Genomic DNA, 18,825 nt, shown 5'->3' on the forward strand with positions numbered 1-18,825 from the left:
TGAGATCAGGCCCTGCATCAGGTTCTCCTTTGTGTGTCACTGCATTATGACGTACCTCACGTTCGCCTTATATTCTTTTCAGGTCCTCACATTCTGACAATCGCCACTTTTGCCCTGACTATCACAGTGATGGTTGCCCTCGTTGTTGCTTTGATCCTACTCAGGTACGTTCAACATATTTTCGATCTATTATTACAGTGTGTTTTGGGAGTAGATATGTAATGTGTGCTTTATTTGACTGTCGTGTGGTGGTCAGTATTTAAGACTAAGTTCCAGAAAAATCTGCGCTTTATCTTGCCATGACGAGATAGTGGCCCAGAATTGGGACATACCTCACAGGCCTGGATTTACCGCCCTGATTTACGCACGTGTTTTTCCAGCTGTGAGACCCAGCGACCCAGGGGAAATTCAGCTCTCCTTCGACCACCCCCAGGGCCAGATTTATGAAAAAGTCACAAAACGCAACATGACAACGTGCTGCACTGTGTGACACAGCGAGAGCAGGAACGTGCCATTTCTACAAAATAGTATGCGCCCAGGAGCGCTGCCTAGCGCCAAAGCATATTTACAACAAAGCAGGCCCCCTTGCGCCGTGGTGCAATTGTGCCTGCGTTACTGGCAGAATTACTTTTGGGGAGGAACCACCTTTCTGCACAAAAACAATAATTTGAGGAATTTTGTTCTTTCTACTTTTTATGTGTGCTGCAGCACATGTAAAAAAAGGAAATCACGAGGAGAAATAAAGATATTTCTCCTCACGCCTCTGTTGGAAAAGTGTCACAAGTCTTTGTAAATTTGGGAATGTGCCAACATCTATGCTTGGATGCTTGGGAACACTTGCTCATGGAATGCCTTCCAAATGCAGATTAACGCAAGGCAGCGATTTGCGCTACCTTGCATTACTCTCTGTTTACCAAGCCATACAGAATCACGCAAGGTGGCTTTGCGTGGCTTAGTAAACCTCACGTGCATCGCCTTGCTTGACACAAGGCCAATGCAGGGGCTTTGTAAATCTGGCTCCCAGTATGTTAGGGCCAGGTGAAATCAAGGGACTTGAAATCAGGTGGAGTACTTTCTACCAAAATAGACTGCACTTGACCCAACTTGTGATCACCAAAGAGATTTTGAAGACAAGGGCATAGCTACCAGTGGTGCAGCAGGTGCAGTGGCACCAGGTCCCGGAGGCTTTTGGGGCCTACCGACCCCGTTTTATTGCAGCCCTCCAGCAGTATTGGAGTCCATTTGCCTTACTTGCACCCAGCCCACTTCAGGCTTCCTACTCCACTGTTTGAAGGGGCATCCGTCACTGCTCTGAGTCAGGTGTCTGATAAATGTCGCTCCAGTGCAAACTGTTTCACAACCGCTGGGTTCCCTGCCGATGCTAAAGCAGGAAACCTACCAGAAGGAAGTTCTTTTTCTCAATAGTAGTTAAACAGAGCAAAATGAAGGAGCTTCAAATGTAATCCTGTCACTTCCGCACATAGGTTTCACAGTACATATAAAGTTTGTTGTTATAAGTTAATAAAAACCGTCACAATAGTGTTACATACAATCATTTGATAAAACGTTTAAGGCCTCAAAGTATTTACTGGTAAAAAATCTTAGTCATGCAGGAACAAACTACTGTGACAAAATTACATGGCAAGGAGAGGCAAGTAATGCAGCAGGTTCTGTAGCAGTATTATATAATTATATTTTCATTTTAACAACTATTAATACTGCTTGGATATAATTGAAACTACATAGTGTCAGTCTAACACCTGTAGAGGAATCAGCAACTCAAAGGTGATCTGTTAACCATTGCACATGATCTGCCACTGTGCAGAACTCAGTCCAGCACTCTTTATTTAGTCATTTTTAGGTCGAGGTAATATCCGGTCTGCCGAAGGCAGAACCGGAAGTACCGAGATCTAATGTTTCTTAGTGGGACTATTTGTCCCGCCTCTATTTTTGCCTCTCTCCCATTGGCTGGCTTCCTAAACAGAGGCCAGCCATTGGAGGAGAGAGCTGTCCCTCCGAATAGGCTCCGTCTTTTTCGGATCTGGGGGCGTAAGTTTTGCTGTTCTTTAGACAGTGACGTTGTCTGTCACTCAAAACAGCAAAAACACGCCTCGAATCCGAAAATGGCCGTGCGTTTCTCCGAGGCATTTTCTCCTTGCCTCGGAGAAACGTGGTGGTGTTTTCGGAGCTGCTCGCCTCCCTAGGAGCTGCTCGGCTCCGCTCGCCTCCTCCCTTCCCTCTGGCCTCCTCCGTCGCGCTCTCACCTCCCCCCCTCCCTCTGCTGCAGCTCTCCTCCATTGTGCTCTGCCGCTCCCCGGCCCCCGCCCTCAAATCCAAAAGCAAACAAAAAAATGGCCCACTTTAAGATAGGAGTTTTTTTCGGTCCCTAATAAAATGCAATTGAGGGATAGAAAGCGCTTGTTGAGACAGTAAATGTGACTTTTGAGAGCAAAGAGTCATTCCCAGGTCAGGGTCGAGGACCCAATCGCAAACTGACCTTATGTTCAAGTTTCACAAATCCATGGCCCAACTGCTCAACTCAATTACATTGTTGTGTTCTGCAACTGAGTTCACATTTTCACTTATTCCAAGAGCGATTTCAGATAATTCGCCTTTACAGGACAAGGCATCCATTGTTGTGTTCTGCAACTGAGTTCACATTTTCACTTATTCCAAGGGCGATTTCAGATAATTCGCCTTTACAGGACAAGGCATCAGTAAATGGTTGCAGTGCAATATATAAATAAAAATCACATCGGACCGCATTTGGTCCACTTCTTCACGGAGAGGCTAGTTTTGGCTCCAAGCCAGAAGACTTTCAGCAGGTCAGGGAACCCGCAGTCTACTCACCTGTCAGGCGCTGTGCCCCACTAGAGGTACGCCGGAGGCGCGCTGTCCAGCGATGCGGTATAGGAGCAGGTGTCCCATGCAATGTTTGCCCTGGACTCCTCCTGCCAGGTGCGCACAACTCTCAAACACAGCGCCCAGGAAAGTCCGGCTCAAAATGGTCCAGACAGGGCCACTCCGGAAACTGCATCCTCCGACGGTCGTGCTTTCGCCTCCCCCCCCCTCTCTCTGCTGCAGCTCTCCTCCGTCATGCTCTGCCGCTCCCCGGCCCCCGCCCTCAAATCCAAAAGCAAACAAAAAAATGGCCCACTTTAAGATAGGAGTTTTTTTCGGTCCCTGATAAAATGCAATTGAGGGATAGAAAGCGCTTGTTGAGACAGTAAATGTGACTTTTGTGAGCAAAGGGTCATTCCCAGGTCAGGGTCGAGGACCCAATCGCAAACTGACCTTATGTTCAAGTTTCACAAATCCATGGCCCAACTGCTCAACTCAATTACATTGTTGTGTTCTGCAACTGAGTTCACATTTTCACTTATTCCAAGAGCGATTTCAGATAATTCGCCTTTACAGGACAAGGCATCCGTTGTTGTGTTCTGCAACTGAGTTCACATTTTCACTTATTCCAAGAGCGATTTCAGATAATTCGCCTTTACAGGACAAGGCATCAGTAAATGGTTGCAGCCAGGAGGCAAGAGGGCTAAAAAGCACACGCCACTCGGACAGAACGCAGACGTCCTCAGGAGCCTGGTAGCAAAAAGTAAGCCCGCCACTTCATCTATTTCCCAGAAAAAGTCAAATGTTCATTTGTTCAGATGGTTTGCATGCTCTCTCCGGTTTTGTCAGATGCGAGAACCGAACAGCAAGTCACTTGGCCAAGATCACAGAGTGTGTTGAAGGGGAAAGTATGCGCGGTTAGATTAGATAAAGTTGTTCTTGGTTCAGCGGCATCATTTTACCCAGAAGGCCGTCCCACTATGGGGCCTTTGAACTTCAGTAGATAGGTGGGTGGGATACGCATACCTTGAAAGTGAGAACCACTCACTGGCCCCTGTCAAGGCTCTGTGATGATTTACAACAGCTGTCTGCGGTGCCACTGGCGACAATATTATTGCGGTGGTATTTAAAGAAATTATGTGTTGCAGTCAGGTGTATTTATGGTAGAAATGTGTGCGCCTTAGAAGAAAATATACTGTCCTTTAACATTAAGGTTGTAGCCGCTGCTTACATAACCCAATTGTACTCTTTTCATCAAAAAGGATTGAAAAATAAGTATGTCCAATAAGTAAAGTACCCGAGTCCTACAGTTTGTGATCAGATCGCCCCACACGGGGCTTAACTCGCTGAGCTATGTTACTCCCTGCAGCAGGCGCCTTCGCCTCTTGAGCTATGTTCTGCATCCCAGGGCTTTTGGTTAACAGGCTTCGCGGTTGAAGGGGAGCATTTAAAGTACAGCGCGGTTTTACTAAGATCTGAAGCGGGGTCATGCCGGCTGTGCACGCTGCGCTTTAGTTAACACGTGCATGAGAGACACCACACTCGGCGTTATCAGGACATTAGTCGGTGATATAATGTCCCTTCCAGGCAGAGGGATTACCGACATCCTTTGTAATCTCACGCGGATGTGGCGCATTCTGCAAGTCCTCAGAGCTGCAGCTCGGTCTTCAGAATCCAATGCAAAAAATAAGCGGGGCCCTGTCAGCATGTGTGACGATTCAGGGCACAAGCAGGCAGCACCGCAGCAGCATACAGTGCATTGAAACAGAACACCTGCAGAAACCACTTTATCAATAAGACTCGTCTACCCTTTAGTGACAGCAGGAGATATGCCTTTCACACCGTCCCTCTCACCACCCCCTCTTTCTCTCAATGTTCTCCTTATCTCTGCTCTCCTGACAGAAAGGGGCGAGGCGCGGGTGTAACAAGGCAGGGGGAAGAGGGCAGGTGCAGAGGAAGGCAGAACAATGGGAAAAGAGACTAGGGAGAGAGAGAGAATAAAAGCAAAAAAGAGAAAGCCCCAGCGGCTGTTAGGTAATGAGAAAGTTCACAAGATGCGGGGGCTGAAAGAAACCCAGAAACAGGAAGAGACTACAGATAGGAAGAGGAGAAAAAACGTACGAAGGAGAGAAAAAAGCATGGGAGGAGGGATCAGGGGAAGGGTGAATAGGTATTCGGAGGACCGGACAGAGGAAAAACAGAATTTGAATGATGCCTTCCTATTCAAAGCACCCTTATCCTCGACCGGGTCTGTCTGGTGCTATGTAAGCCACACACACGAATATAGTACGCACAAACTATCAACACTGCCCTCCAGCTGCTGTGAGCATAGTGCAGCAGCTTTTATGAAAGGCCCAACGAGCTCCACCAGCCGAGCGGGTGCCCCATGGTTCCCTACACACAGCTGCCCTTTGCTCCGATTATGTCCCGGGCCAAACCACATGTGTCCTATTTAATTATCTATGTGTCCCAGGTCGGCGCGAGACTTCTGCAGGCAGCTCCTGCACCCAGCTGGAGGTCGGCGCCCTGGGCGTGGGCACAACTTGCACCTGCTAAAGGCCGCCAAGTTCCCGCAGGTCATGTGGCGCCGGTGTCTGACCTCAAAGGCCTGACACAGACATAAGACGTCTCTGGGCCTGACCTTGAGGGAGGCCTCTGGGTTCTTCACTTCACACCTACCTTTGGAAGCGTTGGGTGTGAAACACGACTTAGTGGAGATTGGTGGCGGGACGTGCTGGTAGGGGTTTCTTGTCCCGTCTATGAATGTTCTGTGCCATATAATGTAGATTTTTCTAGTATTCATGACGGAAAATCTTAATTTTATTAAAGACACGGAGGCGAGTATTATGCTTTCTTATCTTGCTTTAATTACACAGCAGCCAAGATAAGTAAAAAACTACAGTTCCCAGAGGGCCAGAGAACAAACTGGGCCATGGGAATGAAAAAACGCGAGAACACCATAACCAATCATAGGTGAGCTATCAGATAAAGACCCTAACTGACTGCGCAGCTTCCTCTTTTCGCTGGCGAGCAGATCAAGTATAGTCATTAAACAAAGGGAAAATGAATAAAATTAAGGATATAGCCAAAGTCCAGGAACATAAGTCTTGTATCAGGGGAATCCAAGGAAGAAGACCAAACAGGAGTCCAGGAGGAGGATCCAGGAGCGTTGGAACTGGAGAACTCGAAGGAGAAGATCGAAGGATTTGAAGGGTAGATCTTCTAAGACGAAGCCGGTGGCAGGGCTGGATTCGCTGTAGGGAGGGAGAACAAATGTTAACAATGTTGCGGCGGGATAATACTCGCCTCCGTGTCTTTAATAAAATTAAGATTTTCCGTCATGAATACTAGAAAAATCTACATTTTATGGCAAGACCGGAGGCTCCTATTATGCTTGTTCAAAGCATATTAATAACATCAGAAGCCACCGTATGAACAGGTTTACAGTAGAACATACGAAATATACTGTCATTTGACCAGTCTGCTGATCTCAGAATGTCTTCTAGACGAGAGCCAGACCAAAAGGCTGTAGAAGCCATGGCTCCCCTGGCCGAATGAGCCCCGAAAACGGAGACATCAATTCCGGCAAGAGACATGATCCAACGGACCCAACGGGCAAGGGTAGGAGAAGAGACAGGGAGATGGGGTTTCCGAAAGGAAATAAGGAGTTGAGAAAGAGAGGGCGTTCTGAGATCAGCAGTTCGGTGTTCGTACACTTTTAAACATTGTCCCACACACAGTTTGGGATGAGCTGGAAAGTAGGGGTAAAACACTGAATCCAAATTAGTCTTAGTACGTCTGCGTATCTGAAACAGCACACCTGAAGGAGAATATTGGCGGGTAGAAACATCTAGAGCCTTAACATCAGAAACTCTCTTAATGGAAACTAGACACAGTAACATGGTGAGTTTAGCAGATAGCATTTTTAGTGAAAGAACAGCATTGTCTGGCCAACTATTAAACAATTTAAATATCACTGTAACATCCCATAAAGAGGTATACTTAGCCAACGGAGGTTTCGCACAACGTACACCCTTGAGTAGACGACAAATCATAGGGTGAGCACCAACTGGTTTACCATCGATTTGGGAATGGTAGAGGGAGATGGCAGAGCGATAGAGATTGATGGTGCGGTAAGCCTTACCGGCACTGGCTTGTGAACCAAGGAAATTAATTATGAAATTCAGAGAGGCTGAAATGGGATCGAGGTCCCTTTCCAAACACCAGCTTGTCCAAAGAGACCAGGCGGATCTGTATGCTTTGGATGTTCCCGGAGCCCAAGCCTGGCTGATGAAGATCGAAGCCTCTTGTGAAATGAGGAGGTCAGAAGAGGAAGGCCGGAAACTTTCCAGGCCGAGAGTTGCAGGGAGGAGTCGAGAATGAGACTGTGTTATTCGCCCTGAGGATTGAGAAGTAGATCTCCGAAAGAGGGAAGAAGGACCGGGAAGTCCACTGCCATTTCGAGAAGAGTCGGAAACCAAACCTGGGCTTGCCAGAAGGGGGCAACTAGAACCAGGGACGAAGACTGGCGGCGAACTTGAGAAAGAACCCTGTTGATCATCAGAAAAGGAGGGAAGGCATAATGAAGATGACGAGACCAATCTTGCAGGAAAGCGTCTGTCGCCAAAGCCAGGGGATCCGGGCGCCAACTGTAGAACCGGGGCAATTGGGAATTGAGACGGGAAGCAAAAAGATCGATAGAGAAAGGGCCCCAAAGATGGGAAAGAGAGAGGAAGACGGATGGACAAAGCTTCCAATCGCTGGAGTCTCGAAGAAATCTCGAGTGCCAATCCGCCACGCTGTTGAGATCTCTAGGGAGATACTCGGCTGTCAGAGAAAGATGATGGGCGAGGCAAAATTCCCATAGACTCTTTGCCAAGTCCGCCAGGGGTTTGGACCTTGTTCCGCCAAGATGGTTGATGTAGCGGACCGCAGAAACATTGTCCATGCGGAGGAGAATAGAACAGTGAATCCTGTTTTTGGAAAGGCTTTTGATCGCAAAGGAACCTGCAAGCATCTCTAAACAGTTGATGTGCAACTTCGACTCCTCGGCGGACCATGAACCTCCAGTCGAGATTGGTCCACACCGGGCGCCCCAACCCGACAGGCTTGCATCTGATTCTAAGACTAGATCTGGGGCCGTGGCGAAGATAGTGCGCCCGTTCCACGCATCTAAATGGTCTATCCACCATTGAAGCTCGGTGCGGGACTCGGGGTCTAGCGCCACGAGATCTGAATATGCGAGGCCTTGTCGAAGGTGACGGATTTTTAGGCGCTGAAGAGCACGATAATGGAGAGGGCCCGGAAAGATGGCCTGAATGGAGGAGGAGAGGAGGCCGACAATCCGTGCAAGAGATCGGAGCGACAAAAGAGAGGACTGAAGAACAGATAAGATCTCCGCTTTGATCTTGGAAACTTTGGATAGGGGAAGGCGAAGGGACGCTGCAGCAGAGTCCACCAGGAACCCCAAGAACTCCGTGTTCTGAGAAGGAGTCAAAGACGACTTGTCCTTGTTGATGAGAAAACCCAGATCCAGGAGAAGGGACTGAGTCAAAAGAAGGTCGGATAGGAGAGACTGTTTGTCTGAATTCATGAGCAGGATATCGTCCAGGTAAATAATTAGTCTTATGCCAAGAGAGCGAAGATAGGCGACCACTGGTTTCAAAAGCTTTGTGAAGCACCAGGGCGCGGATGATAGGCCAAAGGGAAGAGAGGTGAAACAATAGTTGATACCTGCCCACTGGAACTGAAGAAATTTCCATTGAGAGTGATGAATGGGGACCGTGAGGTAAGCATCCTGAAGATCCAGACGGACCATCCAGTCGCTGGGACGAAGAGTGTCCCTCAGATGTAAAATGGTCTCCATTTTGAAATGGCGGTAAACCACAAACTGATTGAACCATTTCAGATTGATGACCGTGCGGAGCTTCTTGTTTTTCTTTTGAACAAGAAAAATGGAGCTTAGAAAGCCTGAGGAGTCGAAGGGAAAAACTTGAATTGCTCTTTTGTGGAGAAGAGCCTCGATCTCGTTTGAAATTTGAGATGCCATTAGAGTTGAAAAGACGAGAGGGGGGGGAAGAGAAGATTGGACGGGAGGGGAAAGGAATTCTATCAGGTAGCCTTGTACCGTGTCTAAGACCCACGGATCTGAACTGAGGGTGCACCATTTTTGAAGAAACAGTTTTAAGCGACCCCCCACAGGAGGGGAAGAAGAAAGGCTTACCTTGTTGGTTGGAGTTTTGACGATAGTTTCGTTGACTTTTGCCTCTGAAGCCACGGCCACGTTGGGGATAGAATTGAGGCTTGTAGTCCTGGTTGTTGTGTAACGAACCTCTGGAGCCTTGGTTGTAGGGACGGCCGGAAGAGCGACCCCTGCCTCTGCCGGCCCGTCCAAAAACCCGAGGGGCGAAAACCTTTTTTACTGTTTGCTGGGCTTTGTCCAAAGAAGCAAAAGTAGAAACAAATCTACTAAGGTCACGAACCAGAGATTCTCCAAAGAGGAGACCATTCGCCTTGGGGCCAGGATCCATGGGTGCCAGATTTGAAAGTTTAGGATCCAATTTGATTAGGAGACCTTTTCGGCGCTCATGAGTGATTGCGGAGTTAGCATTTCCTAGAAGGCAGAAGGCGCGTTGAGCCCACATGGAGATGTCCTCTGCAGAAAGTTCAGAACCCTCTAAGCGAGAAGCTTCCGCTAAATCAAAGATGCGGGCGAGAGGGCCCACAATGTCCAGTAGTTTGTCTTGGCAAGTGGTCCAAGCTTTATCCACCCCTCTGCGGGGGTCCTTGCCGAATTTGGAAAAGAATGTGAGGAGAGGTTGGTCGATGGAAGGGACCATCGTAATTTTGTCTGGGAGAGAAGGCTTAGGGCATTCAGATTTAAGCCTGGCTCTTACCGGTGCTTCCAAAGGGAGACGCAACCTGGCAGAGATATATTCTCCCACATGGTGAGAAGGGAACCATTCGGTAGAATTAGGGTGACGAATAGTGGAGGGATCAAACATGGGAAAACCCTCGGAGTCAAAAACAGGCTCAAAAGAAAAAGAATCCAATTTGGCAGATTTAGCAGGGGGGGGAAGGGTCAGTGTTATCAAACAGGTCAAACAATTGATCAGCGTCATCGAAATTAGCATCATCATCATTGTCATCTGTGTCCAATATAGTGGAAATTACTCATTTTCTCCTAGGAGACTCTGCATGTTTCTCTTTTTGTTTGCGTTTACCCTCGGAGCCAACAAACCCCTCCTTAGTAGGAGGCCTGGGAGGAACTGGGTCCTCAGTCAAGTGCGAGGAAGACTCGCTAATCAAAGACGCTTTTTTAGGGGCACGAGATTGAGCAGAGAATTCCACTTTTTTCTTTCTGCTTTCCCCCGCAGACTGGGCCAACATTTTGGACATGATGCTTAACATGGAGTTTTCCATATTTTTTGACATTCTCTTCATAGAGACTTCCACAGCTGTTTCCACAGAATTATTAATGAATTTATTTAAATCTCTTTTAAAAGTATGAGAGTCCTGGGTAGGGACTTCCTCTGAGGAACTATCACGTTCCATAATTAGGCTGTGAATGAGGACCAAAAATATCACACACAGGAGGTAGGCGAGGGTTAATTGTCAGAGCGGGGGCGTGTACAAGAGGAGGGCCGGGCAGAGCGTGAAGCGACGTCTCACACGGAGCTAAGAAGGCACAGAGGCTGGAGCACAGGACTGGAGCAGCAGTCACACGCAGGAGACGGTGACCGGAGAGAGAGACCCTGAAGAGGTTAGGAAGACGCGCGAAGACGCGCGCGCTAAGACGCTACCAAGAGCGTCTGAAAAACGGGGGGGGGGAGGAAAAACGAAGCGCCGGAGCTTCGTGTAGACACGCGCGTGTAGCGCAAAAGCACTAGCGCGAGGACGCGCTGAACAAATAGAATGCAAATATTACAAAAGCGGTCACAATTAATATGAAACAAAGCATAAAATACTGGGAGCAAAAGATAAAGGCACTTATCTGACTGCGAGCAGCAAGAAAAGAGGAAGCTGCGCAGTCAGTTAGGGTCTTTATCTGATAGCTCACCTATGATTGGTTATGGTGTTCTCGCGTTTTTTCATTCCCATGGCCCAGTTTGTTCTCTGGCCCTCTGGGAACTGTAGTTTTTTACTTATCTTGGCTGCTGTGTAATTAAAGCAAGATAAGAAAGCATAATAGGAGCCTCCGGTCTTGCCATAAAATTTGAAATCTTAACCTGTTCATAACGGTCAACTCGTGAAGGGTTCAATACACTGACAGAGTCTGAGACAGACCAGCACCCTCCCGCCTATATGTGCAGATACACACACACACACACACATATTATATATATATATATATATATATATATATATATATATATATATATATATATATATATATATATATATATGTATATATATATATATTGGTATTGGCGATTGGTGCCTCGAAGTCCTGTGTCCAGTCGGCTGCTTCCCAGGATGACCCCACAGAATAGATGTGCGTGGTATTGCCGGGACCCAGAAAGAATGGAGTGCAAGTAAATTGAATGAATCTTGCTTTTCTGAGAGGTTCTCGTGCTTGATGGTAAACTTGATTTTTTTTGTCTATGCATGAAGATTGAACATTGGCTGCCATGTTCGGAAACTGCAAAAATACACTTAACCTGTGTTTAATTCAAAAAGTGGGGTCATGTCTTCTGTAACTGGCGCACAGGAGGGTGGCAGATCTGTATGTTACACATGCCAAGTTTATCTGGGTGTTTCCACACTGCAAACATGCCTCCTCAGGGACAAAACTAGACAGAGCATTTCAGACTGGACAACCCAGTGCAGTAGACAGCGTACTAGACTATGATCAAAAGAAATATCATAACGGGACCTGCAGAGCAGCTCAAAGCTGCCAGCTTCCTGAAAACATAAACTGGGGTTTAATAGGTCATGCATTTGCGAGCTATTAAGCTATTGGCATTGTAAATGACAATGCCATTTATTTATGATAAAAAAAAAAATGTTATGAGCAATGCCAATAGCTCTACCTTTAACAATGCCGAGGCCATTGCATTGTAAATGCTTGTTGATATGTTTGAACTAGAACCTTTTTTGTGTGTAAAATCTGCAAATTATGCAGCAGATGCTGAATTATGTGGCAAAAGCAGCAAATCTGTGTTTATTCAGAAGATTCCACATTTGCAGAAATGTGTCCTTTCAGTGGCCTTCCTTTACTTGCTGGAAAAACGTGCTCCATAATCAAAGGTCCTTTGAATTTTCCAGACAAGGATAAGAAGGGCCAATGCTACTCCATTTACTATATAGAGAAGTGAGATATTTCGAGCCCCTGAGTAACACATTAATGGCCACATGTACAACAATCTAGAATTGAGGTTTTCTAATTGCAATTCTTACTGAATCGCAATTAGGAAATCCCAATTCTTGATGTAAGAAAAAGTACATCTTTCAAATAGTGATTCCTAGTGTGTCACAAATCCCTCATAAATATTAATGAGGTAGGTTGCAGTTTGTGACCCATTAGGACTGATAGGCATCACAGGGATGGTGGCCTGTACAGGTCAGCAGACCACCATGTCTGTGATTGCTTTTTAATAAAGCAACCATTTTCCTTAAAGAAAAACAGGATGCATTTGCAAAAAGAAAATTAAACTTTGACATTTCAATTTATTTCCTTTCTCAAAGGGTAAGGGCTCCATTAGGACTCTCTCCCATTTACGAATGGGTTACCTCCCCCTTCAAGGAGTCGGTAAACTAATAATGTTTTGCGACAAGAATTCAGTTGCAGAACATTAGTACAATCCCATTCAAGTTTGGTATTTGGAAAAGACACCCAAAACAAGTTCCTTCCAAATACTGAATCATAATTTGAGCTTTGAACGTATGTTAAAGCAATTTTTTGTTCGAAAACAGCCCGATTGGGCCATTTGAGAACGCAAATACACTTTGTACATATGGCCCTTAGACCATGTAAAAGAAAGCTTGTGCAGCAAATGAGGGTGCTTTTGTGTTGTAAGTACAAGTAAGGTGTGTTCTCCTGATCATACCTAGCACTATAAGGTAACCACCTTCCTCGACTACTTAAGTATTAATGTGTTTAAATTGTGCAGTCTTTTTGACCAGGACTGCCACCCACTTGGAATAAGAAGTGAAAAAGCAATGTTCCCCTCAAGCCCTGGTAATGGCAGTATGAATGTCAGGTGATAAGTGTGTCTATTGTAGAAATACAACTTCTATGTCATGCCAATTTGGGTATGCTAGCATTTATCTACCTTTACTGGGGTCACCCAGTCCCCTAATATTCCATACTATCATTTTCAGAACTTTTCGTTGTATGTGGTGCTCTTTGTTAGATCCCATGAGGACCATCATGTGAGATTTTCATATGCCTTCTAAGAAGGAGCATCTGCTTTGGTATTCTCTGTACTGATCTTGGATTATAGCCCGCTGTGACTGTTGAACTCATACCTACCATCCAACATAGAGCCCTAACCTCTAAGTGGAATCCCCAATAAGTGCATCATATTTTCTAAATAATTACAACAAAGTATTTATAGAGTGTGCCACATAGGCAAGTACCTAAGTAGGGCCAGAGTTACAACTTATATTTGCACTGATCTCCCCCAGGCTAAAGCTGCAGGAACTTGTCTCTATGTCAAACAGGGAGCCGATGCACTTAGTCATTGCTTCCGGAGACACTGGTCCATCATACACACATCATAACTTACAGTTTGTAGTTCAAGCTGTTCATAAACCATCTACTTTTATCAATATATTTGTTACCATGTGGTGTAATCAATATTAGTGCAGTGATAAACTTTAAACTGTCCTAAACCCATGATTCCACATCAGTAAGGTTGGTTGCTGTATTTTCCTGGTAAAGTTTGTCCAGGCTTAGGGTGTTTTTCAGGAATTGGCTTCCTTAGGGTCTGAAAAAAACACGAGTTTCGCTGTGCATGGAAAAATGTAGGTGGGCCAGGTAAAGCTTGGTATACGGATTCTGCGTTCTTGAAGCTTTTTCTTTGGAGTGATTTTCTTTCTGGCTTCTTGGCAGTTTTGAGTGAGGTCAGAATAGAATGAGATAGTCATCCCAGCCTAATGAATGTCTTTATTCTTCCTGGCTAACATTACGATTTTATCCCTGTTACAGTAATGTAGGAGTTTTACAATTATCGGACGTGGCAGGGAACATGGCACAGGTCTGGAAGTCAACGATTAATGTGTCCTTTCAACCACCAGAATTTTTGATAACTGATCTGTGCAAAACATATCACACAGCAGTTTTTCGATATAATCTTCTGTGAGCCCCACAGTTGATGTTTCAGTGATACCAGTTATTTGTAGATTGTACCTTTATGAGCAAGCCTCCAAGTCTTTTTTCAGTGTAATTTTTGCCATTTGTTAACCATCTCTTTTTTATAGTCTTGGACTGCTATATTGATTTATCTTCAATGTCAAATATTCTTCGTTCCGCCATGTTTATGCGTGTGAGTTGGTTGTCCAATCACTCATTCATGTCATTCAATTATCACATCAGAAAATCAGTTTTGGAGTCAATACTGATAAAGCTAATTTTCATCTCAAGGATGGTGTTGTCACTCCAATTGATGTTAAAACATTGCCTCCTGCAGGCTCCCCAGTATCACTTTGTGATGTTTCCAGTTCCAGCGTGTTTCTATTGCTTTTGCCGGGATCAAAAGTAAGATGGAGTGGAGCCCTCATTAACATCAAATAATAATTCATATGGGATGAGAGGGAGTTTTAGAAGCAGTTTCAGTATGACTTCTAGTAATATATCCAGTATGATGCAATCATAATAACCTCTCAACTATTGTAGCATATTTTTATTTTTCTGTTAATAAAGCCTGTTTCTGTGTGGGGTCTTTAACTACTAGTTGTTCTAATTTATGTAGACTATAATCAAGTTTAGGCAGTTTGCAGTCCAGCACTTTCCTTGTTCCCATCAAGTTCTTAATACAATGGCCTTTGACTACAGTTTTGAAGCCCTTCTTACTACAGCTTTGAAGGCCTCCTACTACTTTTAGGAGACAGAGGCTTTTCCTTTATATTGAGTAAAGTAGTTCTCTGTTGTGTCTCTTAATCATTGCCTAAATTGATCATCTTCTAACATACTATTTTGCAGTTTCCAGGAGGGTGGTTATATGCTGTCTGCCCCATGTCATCACTAATATTAATGGGTTATGACCAGGCAGTGTCTGCCCTAGATAGTCATACTGTAGTGAAGAGGGCTGAAGTGAGCTAGTGCACAGGATACAATCTTTGTCATGTACTATAAACTAAAAGGAGTGTTCCCAAGCCTTTATGTGTAAACTCCTCTTGTTATCAGTGAGATCCCAGTTAATCAGTCATGTATTTAAACATTTTGCTACCCATTCCGCTGAGGCATCAGGTAGTGGTTGTAGCTGTCTGAGTCTAGTTCAGCACACCATTGTAGTCATCATTTAGTATCAGTGGTATGTGTGATCAATCAGAAAATATGTCAGAAATTGCCTGGTAAAAAGCTGGCTGTCTTGTATTAGGGATGCATTTACTACCCTGGGCCACATCTGCACCATCATATTAAAACATATCACCCCTCCTAATCAGTGTGAGTTCCAGTTGCAGTAAATGAGATACCTGGCCTCTACTAAATCAGTGCTCCTCTTGCATATGTTGGATATCCATTGGCAAATGACAGACCCTCCCATTTACATTGCGGCCTTTCAATTTCTGTGTTTTTTTAGATGTATTTCTTGAAGAAACACCACATATGTGTACCCCTATGTTTAATATAGATGTGTATTTTAAATCACTTGGAGGGTGTTCCCACACCTCTAATATCCCATGTGATTAACTTGTATTTTATTCATTTGCGCACATCGATTAATTTTAAGGTTGTTTAGACTGGTATACCCATCAGGTATTTCATCAATTAGCTTTTTGGGTTTAGAGTGTATGAAACACTTTTAGGTACCAATTCACTACCTTCTGAAAAAATTCAGCAGTATTACTTTCATACCACTTGCTACAACGAATCCCATCTCCCAAGACCCTAAACAGAGAGACAAAGGCCTCTGATCCTAACAACTAAACCATTACTATGCAATTCTCTTACCCACAGATGAGGAAGGAATTGATGGCATGACCTCTTGTGACCAATTTATACCCTTCACCAACCACTCCACACATCAACTATAGTTGTTTCATTACTAGGTGCTGCACTGGAGTACTTTGTGCACTCATGTTAAAGGATACATTCATCAGTCAATTATAGTATAGTAGTCTCCAGGTGGGAGCTCCAGGTGTAGATGGCAGCTCTATTTTCATTTTGTACTTGTAGTTTCGCCAGGGGTCTGCCTTTTGCAGGACCGTATATCTGTTTCGATAGTTTAGCAGCCTGATCACCAGAGAGCGCGGGAGATACTCTGGCAGTGCTCACACAACCTGCTCTCGGTGCGCTCCTTCCAGCGTGAAGAAAGATGGAATTCCCTGTGGTGCCAATGTAGTTTGAGCCATATTTGAAGGAATAAAAGCATGTTGTTTCGCTCCACTTATTCAGGTAACCTCACAAAGTTTGGATAATTCATCCTCTATTTGATTGACTCGGTCGGATAACTTCCACTGGTCTTCTCATAGTAATCTTCAAAGTAAAGGGAGGTTCCCCAGAGAGATATATATCAGGGAGGGGGAAATTCAGTCAGAAGAAGAGAGTCCCTGTTAGAATGTGGCAGACTTGGATCGCTGGAGAGAAACTAAGGGGAGGTGAAAAAGTGTATCTTCTATTACAATTGGGTATATCACAAAAACACTCTACCTGGCTCTATGGGGTATGCAGTACACTACAACTCAAAGAATAACTGACAATGATACATACAATTTATAAAAATACGAAAAAATTAATATATTTCGTAGGAATAGAACAATAAGAAACTGCCTAGTCCATACTTTTAAAGAAAATAGTCGTATAACCCAAGGCACCATGGACAACAATCCACTACCAACAGGAAATTTTACATGTAATATGTGCTGTAATTGCACATCACAGTTGAAGGGCAACACAATCACCTACAATGGAGTCAATCACAGGATCAAAAGTTTTATTAACTGTAAAACTAAAAATTTGATCTACATAATCAAATGCCCATGTAATAAGGCATACATAGGTGAAACAGCAAGATAAGTTAAAACTAGGATTACTGATCATAAATCCGCTATTAGAACCAAAAAACTTGCAGCTCCCTTAGTGGAACACTGGATTACTCATAATCACAGAATAGAGGATCTGAAATGGGGAGGCGTAGAAGCCATCACCCATAGTATTAGAGGAGGTGATGACAATACTAGTGATCCTTTAATTGTCTATCCATGCAGTATGCTTCTGCTTCCAGTAGGGCTCCTCCTCACAGAGTTTACATTGTTCTTGAAGTGCTTCCCGTTGTTATTGGTCCATTGGTTACTTTGGCTGCAGCAACATTAAACTTAGTCTTAGGTTCTGACCCATGCAATCAATCCCTTATTGCCTTGTTGCATTTCCACTCACCACTTCTTTCTTATTTACTAGCTCTCTCCTCTCCAGTTTCTTGGGTTAAATGTCTGACAACCCGCATCCAGGTCCCAGGTTTACAAGCATCCTTCCATGATGGTAGAACAGAAAGGAGGGTCATGGCTCACAGCTTTTCTAGGCCTGGTGCTTCTGTTTCTGTCTATGCTCCACCTTATGTGGTGCAGTCTGGGCCATCAGTCATACATTCATAGCAACAGGGTACCAAGGAACACTATCCCCTCCTATCATACCTTCATGCTGCTCCCTGACTTTGCCATTTACCTTTTTTTCCAGCAGGCAGGTTGGGTATTCTCTGGGATCTTCTGGTTTCATGGGCTCGGTCTTCGCTCCGCACACATGTGGATGCTCAGGCTGGTCACTGTTCCCCAGGGCATCCACCAGAAGGGTAAATTAGGTGGGACTCCACCATGTGTACTTTATTTTGCTCCTCGACAGAGCCCTCTCACCACAGAGTAGTTTGTCTGAAGTTGGTTTGCTCTACTTAGCAGCAAAGGTAACAACAGCATTTCTACACTGTTCTATTCACTGCTTGACATGGAATGCTGCTACTCACCATGTCCACAGTGGCAGGTGAATGATAGTGTGCAATCTGCCATGTAGTAGATCTGGCAGAGCTCTCAACTACTCTCTGTTTCAGCCACCATCTTGGTAACCTCCTACTCACAGCCAAGGGCAGCAGAGTTGTCTTTACCTGAGTGGAGCCGCTGGTCTTTGGTCACTCCCAGAGGCAACTAGTGGTTAAGCGAGTGATCAAGAGTTGCTTCATGGTGTTTCAAAAGGCAATGCAGGTCAGTATGCTTGATATCATGTGGCTTCCGTGGAACGCAAGGGTTATGCTTTCTGCCCCATTCTCTGCAGACCTGCATTGACTGCATTCTTAGCAAGAAACACCCGGGTTTAACAAAGTTCGAGGCATTCACACTCTTTCCTGTAGATATGCTAGTACTCTTACATACGCCGTCGGTTGAATCACATAGCATTCCTGCAGGAATCTCACCTCACTCAGGCAGAGGCGGTGTGGTTACAAAAGTGCTGGAGAGGTCAGGTATACTCTACTAACAATCCTGCATATGCCTGTAAGGTCCTGGTGTGGGTAAAGGCCCGGTCCCCTTTGTTGCTGATACTGCAGCTGTGGACCCAGAGGGGCCCTACGTCTTTGTAGAGAGAAGGCCAGAGGGTCATTATATACTGTTTGGAGCCATATATACTCCTAACTCTGAGCAGACAGCTTTCCTGGATACCCTGTCTGGGGTCCCAACGTGCTGGATTTGACTCCCCTGGTTATTGGGTGGAGATTCCAATAGTGTCCTGAATGTTGATTTGGACCGCTCCTTTCCCCTTCTTCCTCGTACAATCTCCACTTCAAATGCCCACACATTGTCTGGCTAAGTCAATGTAATCTATTAGATGTCTGGTGA

At 45.0% G+C, this 18,825-nt stretch overlaps 1 protein-coding gene across 1 annotated transcript in view; it reads left to right on the forward strand.

Moving 5' to 3' along the window:
• LOC144765655 (guanylyl cyclase C-like) overlaps positions 1-18,825 on the forward strand; it is a 577,462-nt gene that overhangs the window by 268,133 nt on the left and 290,504 nt on the right. Inside the window, exon 11 of the mRNA XM_078650332.1 lies at positions 83-164. Within this exon, the coding sequence (XP_078506458.1) occupies positions 83-164 (82 nt within the window). The remainder of the gene's footprint in view (positions 1-82; positions 165-18,825) is intronic.

This window comes from Lissotriton helveticus, chromosome 1_1 (genome assembly GCF_964261635.1).
Source record: "Lissotriton helveticus chromosome 1_1, aLisHel1.1, whole genome shotgun sequence".
Lineage (NCBI taxonomy): Eukaryota > Metazoa > Chordata > Amphibia > Caudata > Salamandridae > Lissotriton > Lissotriton helveticus.